Consider the following 14,580-nt stretch of genomic DNA (forward strand, 5'->3'; position numbering starts at 1 on the left):
CTCGTTTTGCTACTCAGTTGTTTATTCAGAAGCTGGTAAAGAAAAGACAGGACAGAAAGCAACACAGGCAAGTGTTTTTACCTACCTGACTTTCTAGTCCAAGCTCTTTGCTGAACTATCAGAGCATTTGTCTCAACTGCTCTGAAGACAAGTGTGGAGAAGTTGTTATACCAATTGCAATGTACTGGTTATGCTACCTCCAATATACACCCTTGGAAAGCATTTAAGATCATAAGACCATTTATGAACTAGAAGTCTTGAGAATGACAAACTAATTAAGGCCTTACTTCTCCAACTATTATTAGATCTCAAAAGCAAGACTGTCACATATCTTAGACTTATTTCAAGTATTTAAAAGATCCATGCTAAGAGTCAGTTTTCCAAAAAGCACCATCAAGTTTTTAACTCACTAAAGCACAGAAAAATGCTCTTCAGAAGCACTTAAATTGACAATGAATTCAGGTAAGCCACTGCAAAATGGTCCTACTACTATTTAAAAATTTCACTGCAGTTCAAAGCATTACTCTGAAAGTTTACCAGTAGTAAGAAAACATCATTCATACTGCCTTTCTGAAATTTAATCAGCAGTAGGAACCCCACCTTTCCTTCAAATATTCAAATGTGATAATTTTAATATTTTCTTCCATATAAAGCTATTTCACATGATCGCCTCCCAAGACAGATGGCAACCATTTTTAAACTTAGCTATCATTTGACTGATAGTTATCAATGTTAGTGATACATATATCTCACAAGCATCTGTAAGCTATTTTTTCTTATATACCTCAGTTATATATCATGTGGCATAAAATTTACCCAAAGCTTTACCAACATTAAAAAAATCAAGACTTGAAAATATACAAAACAAAACCTTGACAATTGATCAGAAAGAATGTACACTTAAAAAAACCCCACAAGCAATTGGTTTAAGTGAGGACAGTAATACACAGGGGTATTGCCTAAGGAAACTAAATCAGAATAGCATCAAGGCAATGGCAAAATAGGTAATTGAATGAACACAAAACCACTAATTCTTTAAAACAAACAACCACTAGCACATGCAGAAACACAACCATAAATAGCAGGGAGTTTTATGCCTAACTGTATTATGACAGCTACCTGGGATTTTTCTTTTTCCCCACCTTAAAACAATCTCTGACCAAACTGGATTAGACATAACCCTTGAACAGGTTTTTTATGTCAAGTTCCAAAAAGCCAGCAGTTCAACAATATACCAGCAAAATGCACATGATGTACTGGTCTAGCACACAGGCTGTAAATCTGTAGAATCTGCCTACAGTCACAAGTGAACATCCACTGGGCATCCTGGTCTCTTTCTTGATGTGATAAAAGTTGTCACAAGTGCTAGCAACTAAGCCTGACCATTTTTGCTTTTAATAAATTTAGAAACACGTTATTGGCAGTGACTGAAGAGTACAGGCATGGGTGCCTGGCAAAGCTTGTTTTCACAACAAACTCAAGTTCATGCTTCTTCAGATTCTCCTGTTAATTGTACAAAAATTTTAGAAATGTGTATCAGTAGCAATAACAAAGAAAATGATCTATTAATGCAGGAACTCTGTGGTTTGTTTTTTTTTTTCAGTTTCCTTAATTCTCTCCAATTATTCTGGCTCTCCTTCATAATGCAACATTTAAATTTATTCTTCCTTCTTGCAGTGAGCTATGCTGAAAAGAGCCTGGTCTCATCTCCAGACACCAATCTCACCTATATTTACCAGCACAAATATTCATTATGGGGATACTTACATTCTTTGGAATGAGAGAGTAAAAACTTAATCCTAACATAAGCATGCATTTTGCAAAACACAGGGATCTCAAATAGAAAGGCTACAAAGTAAAGTAGATATTTCACATAAGCAAACAAAACTGGTATTTCCACTCCTGCAACTCTGAAATCAACAATACAAAAAGGATATCCTGTCCAGGAAGCAAAATACACTAATTTGTATTATTCTCACTATGTTTAAAATTGTTTTTCCTTATTTTCACAAAGGCTTTAAGGTGCTATAAAACTGGAAATCTGTTGGTAACACAGGCAAGCCAACTCCTGCCATTCTGAAGCCATTTCAGATCCCTTTTTTCTCCTCTCCTAACTGGCACTGCTACAAACACACTCCTTCCCACTTCAAGGCAAGCAAAAGTCAAGATCTACAAAATCATGTATGAACACTTAGGAAACACAATCTTAAATGGCAAATGATGTTTCCAAAACAGATTAGATTTAAAAAGGAAAAATAAGCGCTTGTGAAGTTCTTAATGACTTGTTTTCTCTCAGACTACTTATAAAGCCAGTTAGCCAAAACATTTTTTTTTAAATGGCCTACCTTAGAAGTAATCCATTTGATGAGGATCAGAGCTAAACACCAGATCAATGCAATTCCCATTGGATCACCCCAAAGAGCCGAAGCATACTCTCCCCCGCTGGCCGCCAGCGCCGAAGGCAGCAGGGCACAGCAGCGAGGCACAGGGCAGGCAGCAGCTGTCACCTGACAGCCCCTGCAATGGGCTCTGCCCCGCTCCTCCCGCTAACAACGCCGGACTCAACAAGAAAGTTTTACAAGCAGAGGACATGGCAACTAGTAAAACCTTACTAAACCCCACAGAAATGCCAGCGGAAATGTAAAACCGTGATTACATCCTGTCATCATCTTTAAATACAGCAAAGTGTGCCACACAATAGGATCAAACTCCAGTAGTCAAAACACCCGAGCTAAGTCAGGATACTGCCTTGCCTTCAAATGCTATGAAGAGCCTGTTTCCAGCAGATTCCAGCACTTGTGATATTCACAAGTTCCTTTTATCTCTGCCACCTGGAGAACTGCTAAGAACTGAACTTCAAAACGTATTTCAAAATTGCTTTTATAGCAACGTGCTATAAATAATGTTAATGAAAGTTAATGCACAGAATATGTGTAATTGTTCAAACCAGTTGTCATTGTCTAACTTCTTTTGTCCACTAAATACCAAGCCATCCTTCATACTAGCCATTCACACTCACGCCTGAACTGGCATGGGGCTTTTATTTATTGCTCCAAGGGTTGAACCTGGCTACAGCCTCCCCAGCCCTACCCAGGGCTGGAAAGCAGTCTAACTTCCTCCAAGAACGCTGGTTGTGCAGCAAAGTAGTCCTATATGCTTGGTGCAGCCTTGAGATTCATTCTAATTTCTGTCATTTTAAGCTGACAAGTGTTTCATTTCAAAAATACAAATAAATCTCAAATACTTAGGAAAAAAGGAGCTACAGTGGGGGAGAAAAAAGAACAGTGTAGGAAAATGAGGAGTTTAAAAGGATGACACTGAATAACTGAAAGCAAATTTATATGAAGAATCTGCTCTTCCTATTTTTTTTTTTTTGGCAAAGAAATCAATTCCAATATGTGCTCAAAACACAAAAGTTAGCTCAGATCACCAAAGGAGTAGTTTTAACATTAAGAAACTAATTTCCTCCCTTCCACAAGAAAAGGGAACACACACCACAGCAGATGTTTACTAAATTAAGGAGATTTGTTAAGTGGGATAGAGCTCTTTGTCATTTTATATCATGATTCCGGATATTTATGATGTCTTTTAAGCTATAATCATGTTCTCAGCACAACCTGTGAATCCCTACAGAACCATTACACTCCAAACATTTATCTTCTGCCCTGTCCCCATGCCCCAGAAAAACAGTCAGATCAAAACCAAAGGCAAGAACATTCAGAATGGGCCTTTTGGTACCTCACTTCATGAATGCTGCACTTATCTAAAGCTCCGTAAAGTTCCACATAAAATACCAACTGTCACAGAGATAAATTTAAAAACATTACCACCTCCAAATAGTTGACAAGGTTAAAACACCCTAACAATTAATCACCACTAGTCTGATGTTTCTTTAAAAAAACAAACCTACAATAAATGGCATCAGGCAATATTTGCATTACAATTTGGCACAACTGGAGCAGATCAAAACACACCTGCTGCTCAGATCTTTACACTTAGACTATATGAAGCCCAGGAGTTTTAATTTGTTTTTGAAGGCCATATTTACTCCAACTTCCTGAACCAGATCCTACCACAGGAGGTTCAAAGCTGCCAAAAAATGATCCAGTAACTGATCGAACCCCTACAACCTTATTGAGGTTTCAGGCCCATTAGGTGCACACAATGAGTGAATGATTTAGTTTCGTTTGGAAGAAGCCTGGTTAGCACATACCAAAACCACTCCAGAAAACAATCAAATGAGCACAGCAAACAGGAACAATGAGGTGATTTGCTTCTAGACTGAACTCCCCTCTGAATAAAACTCAAGCATAAATAGCCTTATACTCTTTGAAATGTCAAGCTTTCCTCTCTGTCACCACTATTAGTAATCCTCCCTGATAAATCTGGTTTTCCTGTCTCAAAACACACGAAGATGTTCTTGGAGTGTGTGCACAGTCTTGCCTCAGGTGCATGGAGCAAGACTCTCCCACCAATTTCAGAAATACATTATCTTAGCAAACAGAACTATACAAAGTGATCACCCTTTCCTCTTTTGTCTTCCACCATTAAGAGGTTTAATTAAGAAGACTTCTCTTACTGAAAGTTATCTTAAAACTGTCTCATGCATAAATTTAATATGAGAACACAGAAATAAAAGTATTTGACTGCTTGTTAAGCACCACTAGACCATTATTTGTTTTAATTACAGCTTGGAAATGAAAAGATTGTTTTGGTAATACAATTTTGAATTGGAGACAGAGTAAGATCAGAAAGTGCACTGCTTTGTGTGAGAAGTTTAACAAATCAACACAGAAGCTAAAGTGCTTCTTTTGGATAAAGTGCTGCTTTGAATAACCACACTAACAACAGCAAGGCGAATGTAAAAGAGATTACATTTTACAAAGAAGAAATTATTCCAAGTTATTAGTAAGTACTGCAAACCTGCAGGTAGAAGACTACATAAAAATGCGGTAATACTAAATTCCCTCTGTGCTAACTACTCCCTGTTATACTGCCTCAGCTTTGGGATTGCAGGGACCCTTCAACTGTGGACACCACCATCAGTCTCAGCTTCATCTTGAAACTAAGAAGCACACAAAAAAGAATAGATATCATGTATGATATCTATTCTTTTTTGTGTGCTTCTTAGTTTCAAGATGAAGCTGAGACTGATGCCATTGTTTGGTTGTTGGTTTTTTTTGGTTTGTTTTTTTTTTTAATTGGGGAAGTTGCTAATGCTGTTTCATTTTCTTTCTTCTCTTTTTCTTTACTGCTTTCTAACAGATTCTTTTTCAGTTTTTCTAAAACCCATTTTCTTGATGTCTGCGGAGACACCACCTTTGGTAAGGCAAGATTTACAGTACCTAACATTCACATACAAGTTGTTACCTATTCCCCTCCCCTTACCATCAGCTCACATGTACAATTGATGTCTCTTACCACTTCTAAAGAAACAGAAATATCCCAATGGCATCAATGTAGACTTGATGATATGCAGCAATGTAGATTCATCTAAGCAGTCAAAGGCATGTTTTGCTACGATTTTTGCATTTACTGAACAAACCTCTCTGTGCTATTTCTGATAAGACAAGCATGCATTATCAATACAGCAGAAAGCAACTGGGGTCTTGAAACAGTTGTTACAAAGATTCCACTAAGGAATTTGCCAAAGACACCAGTTTGCTCTCATTGGGAAACAGGCATCATAGGGGACATGCCCCTACCCATTCAAAATAGCTCCCCCATTAACACACCATGATTATTTGTAAGGCTCCAATTATTTCCACATACACTCCTAGAGATCTGCAAGGCTCCATGTGGAAACCCATCATTTCCTATTACATACTCTGCTATTTGGAGTACCACATACAGGATCCCAATTTTACTTGTGTATTTCTAAATACCCATCTATTTCTATAGTTTTCTGTATTTAGTTATTTTCCTGAGCTTCATAAGCCCTGAGGAATGGCTCAGGGTTACCTTACAAAGCTTAGTAACTACTGTTTGTGCAGAAGTGCCTTTAAATGCTCTAACCCCCAAAAAAACCATTTCAGTAACACCTACAAGAAATCCAGAGCTGAAACAAAAGCACCAGATTTCAGATACACTGCTGGGTCTCAAATGATGCTCTGTTTTAAATACAGCAGGGCTTTGTCAATCTCCATCACCACCTGAGTTTTTACGCTCAGTTGGAGGCATAAAGTTGCTTATCACTCCTACTTGCCAGAATGACCTGATTTCATGTGCCTGCACCTGTACACCTGGCCCAGAAAAGAAATCTCCATGGAGTCTCCTATGCCCTTCAAACACCCCCTTCCAGAACAGAGGCCTGTGGCACACTGATTTCTAGGATACACTCCTGACTGACCTATTACTTGCTGTGAACCAGTCTGGGAACTTTCCTATGTTAGCAGCATGTAATGGCAGTACAGGAATAGGCCTATCATTTTCAGATTCATCAGCACACAGTGGAAAAAAACCCACAACTCATTTCCATCTTTTCTTTGCTTTTCTCCCTGTCTCATTATATATCATGTGTAATCTCTTTCTCCAGCAGACTTCACTCAAAAAGAATAATTAAATGGTAATCTGTAAGTATTCTTGTAACAAGTGTGGGTAGCTACTGCTGCAACCCAACCCAACCACTAAACACTGCTCTCAAGGGAAAAAAATAAGAAAATGTACCATTATTTTTATACTGATATAAGATACTGAGAGCAGAACGTATAGAATCTCACAGCGTATACACAATAACCAACTTTTACAAATGCTACTTCTATTCACATCTTATTTTAAAATGTTATCTAAGCAATTTACTTCCAATTCAGCTTCTTATTTAAAAGATTTGCCATGTTAGCCCAAATTGCAACTAGGTACAAGATTCCAACTACTCCAGCTGTTTATTAACAAAATCATGGAATCATTTAGGTTGTTAAGGACCTTTAGGATCATCAAGTCCAACCACTAACCCAGCACTGCCAAGTTCACCACTAAACCATGTCCCTAAATGCCACATCTACACATCTTTTGAATAATTCCAGGGACAATGACTCATCAACAAAGCTACATATGAGCTAGCAAGCAATAACCAAACATGAAAATCTAAGAAAGTTAGCAAAAATCACCTTCACAACCACATATTAATCACCATTCCAACTGCCTCACTTGTTGCAACTAAACTCAAAAGGCTGGTTGATCTTAAACCAAGGGCTGAGAACTCCAAAACATGAACTTTCAAAGTCAAGGACAGCCACAGATCCAGAGGGCAGAAATTACACCCTTAAGAAACACTTTTCAGTTTTAGAAATCTTTCATTTCAGCCCTCATAAGATAGAAAAGGAAAGAAATCCCCCTTAGAAAAGATACAATCCAAATGAATGAAAGAAGTCAACAACTTGCATTTTAGTACCATTCTGCGAATTTTCTATTGCTACTGCAACATAGCAATAGAAAACTATTAGGATCATGCTGTGTCCTTTATTTCTAGAAGGGATGAGAGGTAGTCTATATTTTATAAAGAAATCATATAAATCTTTGTCCAAAAAAAGCACATTATTAAACACTGCATTTTTCTGTTGGCTGTTTTAAACCTTTCCTCTTATTTGTTCAACAATATGATTTTGCAGGTTGACAGAAATGGATATGCAACACTGAAAAAGGCAATACCATACCTATCATAGTTGAGGGGTGTATAAAAACACTGTTTTAACTTCCTCACATAGATTAAACACCTTTAAACAGTTTACTTCTTTTTAAAATTATTCTTTTGCAATACAAATTTGAACACTCTCACTACCTCTGTCATATCATGAACTTTCGTTTTTTAACTAGATGTGTTTTCATAAGAAAAAATGTTATATGGTATAAACTGTCTCAGTGACAAGCAATCCAATTTAGATCATTTAACTATAGAGACGCTGAAATTTATTGTTTTAGGTAAAACAAATCACCACAAGATTAACTGAAGTTCTACAATACAGTATTCCTCCTCTGATTTATTCAGACACACGCTTTCAAAGGATGCTTGCTTACTGTGGCATTTTAGGACTTTGCTTAAATTCACAGAACTAAGATTTCTGCTCTTCTCCAGAGAAGAGATTTTGGAAAGGAGTTATACACCACTTTTTTTAAAGCCTCTTTAAAGAAACAAATCAAAAAAAAAACGAACGAAAAAGGACAAAGTTGAGCACATGTATTTGTCATTTACTTTTTCGGAAATATTAATTTTTAACCCTTGGAGGTAGTGAGTCTTATCACCTTGAACAGAGAACCATATTAGCAGTTGTACAGATGCTCAATCAGGACTGGTCTACAGCAGCAAGTATCTGCCCACACCTGTTGGCAGGTACTGCCAACCTGCTCAGAGTTCAATACAAACACCTTCATCCGTGATTTCAAAGAGTTGAAGAACTGTACCATTGTTACAAGACAAAGTTCCATCAGGGTCTCAAGACTGCAATCCACTCAGTAAAGTTAGACTTAAAACTCAAGAAGTTGAGTTTTATCTGCTCTGAGTTACTGTGTTTCATGCTAAATACACCTTCTGCCAAGACTGAATGGTATACTGGAAGCAAATCAACAGTAATTTCAATTCCCACGTACTTCACATATTGCAAGTAACCCAGCAATGTGAGAACAGTTGAACATTATCGTGTGACAAGAAAAGCTACCAATGTTTTAGACTTTGGAATAAAAAAAATTATGTTCTATTTCTAAAGCATATCCTTTGAATGGTGAAAGATCATCTTACTGTGCTATATTTAAATTGGAATCTAAATAAAAAACATTGAGTTTACAATCTCACAGAAAGACACAGCAAAACTGTCAACACATCACAACAACCAGAAAAGAAAATTACAGAACTTAAAGTCACACAAGTTGTATTTTATAATTCTTTACAAACTACCAATACAAGACACAAAGGACACAACAAGTCTTCTAAAACCTCCAAGGTTTAATCTTTTTGCCTGGAAGAGAAGCTTTCCCAATAACTTTTACACTTATGTGAACACCACGAGCTCACCCGTGATTCCTCAGAGCCTCCAGAAGGGTGTGTGGGGAGGGGGAGCACAGCAAGCACTCAGGGCCTCCCCACACAGCAGCTCGTGGATGAATTTCTACAGATGTGTCTGTCCAGCTCATGAATTCAGAGGAGAGAGCAATGCAGTGCAATAAGTGAAGGCTAAAAGGCACAGGGGCAGGCTACAATGTGAGATGATCCTTTTCCCTTGCTCCCTGGGCTTCTTCCTCATTCACACGTGAAAAGGAAAGAAATAAAATTTATTGTAACAACCAAAAGCCTCTATTTGACTAAGTGATGGGTACTCCCATAGCTATGAGGGCTCACCTCTCTCTAAGCCTAGAGGAAGATCTTCCTGCCTGGTTCTTGTCTAGCAAGTTTTTCCTAATCCAGCACTGCTAAAAGCTCCCTTTAACCCCTTCACACACACTTCCATTCACTTTGGAGGAAGCATTTAAAGAACAGTTTACACAAAATGAAAATATTCATGCTTACTAAGACTCCCCAAGCAACACAGCTACCAATTACTTTAAGCAAGGATTTTCAATTTTCAAATCTCATTTTTAAAAAATTAACAATTCCCACAGGGAAAAAACAAACAAAACAAAACAAAACCTAACACATTTCAGCAGTTCCCCAGGCACACTGGCATATGCTAAAGCTCCAACAGTTTATATTAAATATTAGAAAGACAGTAATAAAATGATCTTTGTTACTGTTTCCTTGCTAGACATCACATAAAAATATTAGGTTGTCAAAAAAGATTATATTTCAAGGGGAAAGCTGGAAGATTCACTTTCACAAATTAAGCAGAGAGCACAGAATATCTGAAATAAATAAAGTCTGGATTTCATTATCTTACTTTGTGATTATTTCCATTAAAGTAAATGAAGAACTACAGAGGACAAACACAAACTGGTTACACCATTTGCTGTCAAATTCACAAATCAATACTGTATTTAATTCACGATAGCAAATGAAAATAATAATTAACTTAAAGTCATCACAGAGTTAATGAAGAATAAAGGGTGTCAAAGAAAGATCACCAAAGGCAAAGCACAAAACTAAGAAGCCACACAAGGTATCATAGTACAGTACATGAAATACAGAAAAGGCTGGCCAACTACACGCAACTTCTTTCACCTCAACAAAAACCCTAACATTTCAAGCTTAAAGCAAACCCAAACAAATGAAACTAACAAAAAGCCCCAAAATTAACAAAAACCAAACAGCAGAAACCCCCCACACACACGTTATACAAATCCAAACCATAGCAGTTAGTTTCTGTTACAGTGTTCTTCCCAGATGAAATTCATCTAGAGATGCATCTGCACTAAACACTTATTGCAGAATTTGCTTGCCCACCGTACCCAAAAATGCTTTTAGTCTTCCAATTAAGGATAGACTGACCTATTTCAATTGAATTGGATAGGCAGATCAATTTCAGCTGAACCCCCTAAACTTGAAGAAGCTCTAATGAGACAGTAAGCTGAAAACCCAACACTTCCCCATGGCACACACACCTGCCATTTCAACACCTTCCCCTGCTTTCCAGGCCACAATATATTATTGCCAGCTTCCCACCTTTCATTTTATTGAGCTACCAACACAACCCTTTCTTACTTCTCAATTCTCATTCTCTGACCTGTAGCAAATGCAGATTTCTTATAGCAAATGCTCTAAAAATTTGATAATGAAGTTTAATAAAGGGATTTTCATACAAAACCTTATGTTTCATAGACATCTACACAGCTTTAAACATGTAATTATTGCCTTGCATTAATATTCTGTCAGCATGTAGGTGCCAGCAATCCATGCATCCAAACACTTTTCATCAAAACCCAAATCTACTTATTTCAGCTTCTCACCCACTGCAGATAAAGCTGACCCTGAAACAGAGAGAGCTTTTCAGTAGTGTTGTGCCTCATGTCTGCAGGTGTTGAACTGAAAAAGACTACTGTGTTTGAGACTGAAATACACTGAAAAGGCTCAGCTTTCCATTACAGAGATGTCAGTGTAAGAAATATTTTCCTGGATATAAAAAAAAAGTATACTTGTTTTTGTTTAGTTTGGCTTTTTTTCTAATAGGTCAATACTAAGAAAGAAGCAGCTGACAAAGGAACAGAAGAATTATAAGCTCAAAACTAATATTAAAAAAATTCCAAGGCAAAAAACAATGTATGATTGCAATCCTGTTAGGGGAGGCATGGAAGGAGGTATGGAAATAAGCATACAAAGGAAGTGTTCTATTAATAGATTAATACATTTTTGATACACTTCACTGCTGACACATTGTCATAAGAAAAAAAGGTGGATGCTACCACTAGCATCTTTCTACAGTCTTCTCTCAAGAACTATATCCTTGTACAAACTCCTCATTATTCAACCTGAGTGTGCACTTTATCACATTTACAACATTTAAGACCTCCTACAATTAAAAACCACTTTCAAGTAATTTTTCTTACAGCAATTTCACAGCAGTACACCTCTGAATTTAATATGCCATTTTTGAAGGTAACAAGATGCTGCTTTCATTGTCAGGATTTCAACACTAAACAGAAATTGAATTAAGCATAGAGAAGACGTTATTTCAATAGGATTTAGAAGATCTACATTTGTAAAATTACGTGCCATTACCATTTTACTTAGTTATCCTGCAGGGATGCTGAAAACAGTCCTATAATTATTACATTGTTTCTTAAAGAAGCAAGAATTGTAGCACTACCAACAAGAATGTTTATCTCTGAAGCTCCTGGCCACCCACTGGACACCTGTCAGTCTTGGCACTGGCCTTTATGTGCCCATGTAAAGAAGATTTTGCATGGCATAGCCCTCTCTTGACCAAATTAGGCTAACCTCATCTGCATTGACATCAGTGCCTACAATTTTGGAATCTCATCGACAGAAATAGCTTTATCACAGGGCCCAGCATACAAATTAAGCATCTGTATAGGGCAGGCTGAACTTGTGGAAGTGATAAAAAGCTGTAGTGGAAAAATCTTAGCATATACTTTGAAGCTGTATCTAATTAAGGCAACAGTTAGCTACTCTGGGTGAATTGCTATTTGAAGTCTGGGGTTTAGTCCGCTTGCTGTATTCTCTGTTTGCACACAAGCTAATGATAAAATCTTATATTGTAACCAAGAATCATGACCAGTAGCTCTGTATGTATTTCAGGAATGTGGTAATCACACACATTTTTGATATCAGATTCCAGTTTTGTTTTCAAATTTGGCATCACTAATCATCCCATTATTCTGCAAGAAGCCATTTCAGCTTGCTACAGGATTATCTCCAGGACTAAACTTCCGCTGCCTGCATGACAAACTAAAAATATCAAGACACAATTAATTTCATTAATTTCATATTATTTAGACAGAAAAGGGGAAATCTGGTATGTTGGATCATAATCATCTTATTAATGTAGTGAACTAATTTTACAGAGGAACTTTTGTAAAGGAGCAGAAGGACGAAGCAAGCTAGATAAGCAACTCCCAAAACACAGTTGGAAAAGGAGGTAAGAAAAGGAGAAGAGTAGCTTGTATGACTGTAGCAAAATTCCAGGCTTCTCATCCTTATGTCAGAGCTGGGAGTTCACCGATCAAAAGGCACACAGCATCAGTCACCCTGTTTTCCAGGGGAAAGGAGGATCTGCTGTCAGTTACTGCACCAAATATGATGGAAGACAGACACAAGACCTCAATATAATTAAAGCCTTTCTCATTTTGACACAATTTGAAGACTGGTGGAAATACAGATGATCATGCAGAACAAAAGAACAGTAGAAAACATTAAAAACAGTTTTTGCTTTAGAATAAGTTACTGAATATGGATGTTATTGCTCCTAAAGGGAACAATACTGAAAGTGCAAAGACTACTCCCAAACACATAGCTAAGAAATATACAAAGAAGTGCAACCCCGCCTGCAGTTCAAGATCCCTGGGTTTTTGGAGGTTCCACGGGGAGCCAGCCTGTGACACACACAACAGAACCTTGCTTCCCATGCTGAAAATCAGCCTACCCCCACCAAATTTGCCTTAATGTCTTTCGTATTGCTTTCTACACAAAATTACAAATTACCCTCATGCAATCAAAAATTTCTGAACAACTCTCTCTCGTTCTAATGTCCCTTGTTTTGTATCATATTCCACCAAATAGTGTAGGGAACAGGAAAAGAAAGGTAGCACATGCTGTGGCTAACCAGTTTGCCTGGGTGAAGCCCTATGGCATACCACACCACAGAACTCCTTGAAATGACCAGTGAAAAGCCCAACTCTTGGTCTTTCATTTACTTTCCAAACTATGAAGAGCAAAAACGTCTCAAATCCTAGAAATAATAAATTCATTTTTAACACTGAACTTTTTATTCTGCTTTGAGATACATAAAGCAAGTATATCTATTAAGTATTTAATAGAAATAGTATTTCTAATAAAGTATTAATAGAAAGCATTAAGTACTTTCTATTAAGTACACACAAGTAATTCTCTTAAGTAGTTTTTATGTCTTTCAAGGAAGATGCAGACATGTCCTTCTAAACAAGCAATACAACATTTTGGAAAATACCCTGCATTGAAGGTATATTTGGCAACAAATCATTAGCCAAAACATTATTATTTTTTATTATAATCCATATTTATGAGGCCCTTAATTTTAAACTCACCTCAAAAAATATATATTAAAAAAACAAAGATTACTAGCAATTCTCCTACAGCATATACTCGCTGTTGTTGAACAGACGAAGAGTAAGATGACATTTTTATTTTTCAGAGTTCCCAAGTCAATTTATGCACATAGCTTGTTGCTCCTATAACTAAGTCATAATTCTTTACTTAAAAAGTGGAAGGTCTGAAATGGTAATAGCCTTCACATACTGCAAAGGGCTCAAACTCCAAAGGAAGAATTAATTTTTTCAGTGGTTCCTCTAGAGCATTCATCAAAACTATCAGAGCATTTCACAAGTTGATGCCCAGAGAAGTTGTGGATGCCTGGATACCTGGTCTACTGGAAAGTGTCCCTGCCCCTGGCAGAGGGGATGGAATTAGATGATCATTAAGGTCACTTCCATCCCAAACCACACTATGATTCTACGATAAGTATTCATCCTCAAACTCCAGCCCAGCATCAAGATCAGAGCCCAGATATCAGCTCTTCTGGGCACACAACTTAAGACTGCTAGAACTGTATTCTTCAATTTTTTTTTAATCATATGCAGCCTACACATAAGCATGGCTCCCGAGCCTCAGCATCTCCCTCTTTAGGGGGAGTGGAGGAGAGGAAGAGGGCAGGAAAGGCAAATCAGGCTGCAAGATCTCACATCAAGCATTCAACAAATAAAAAGCATACAGTCGTGATCTAGGAAAAGCTTGATGTCCACATAATAAGCAGTTACAAGATGGAAGCATGGGAAGTATCTTGTTCTCCAGAGTGGCATTTAGATGCCCTTTAAATACATCCAATCCATCGTTCTTCCCAGACAAAAAAACACAAGGTATGGTTAAAATGCTTTTCACAACAAAAGCAAGTACATTTTTAGCAATAAAGGAGGCAGGGATTTCCTTAAAAACATTTAAAAAATCCT

General features: G+C 37.3%; 1 protein-coding gene across 4 annotated transcripts in view; it reads right to left on the minus strand.

Annotated features, from left to right (window-relative positions):
* The window catches only part of PDE7A (phosphodiesterase 7A), a 74,856-nt gene that overhangs the window by 39,377 nt on the left and 20,899 nt on the right, over positions 1 to 14,580 (minus strand). For 2 of the 4 annotated variants that reach the window (XM_063169534.1, XM_063169515.1), the window contains exon 1: positions 2,346 to 2,470. The exons of the other annotated variants lie outside the window; for them this stretch is intronic. In XM_063169534.1, coding sequence (XP_063025604.1) covers positions 2,346 to 2,405 — 60 coding nt within the window. In that variant the 5' untranslated portion in view covers positions 2,406 to 2,470. Of the gene's footprint in view, positions 1 to 2,345; positions 2,471 to 14,580 lie in introns of those variants that run through there. 4 annotated transcript variants of the gene reach the window in all.

This window comes from Melospiza melodia, chromosome 1 (assembly GCF_035770615.1).
Source record: "Melospiza melodia melodia isolate bMelMel2 chromosome 1, bMelMel2.pri, whole genome shotgun sequence".
Classification (NCBI taxonomy): Eukaryota; Metazoa; Chordata; class Aves; order Passeriformes; family Passerellidae; genus Melospiza; species Melospiza melodia.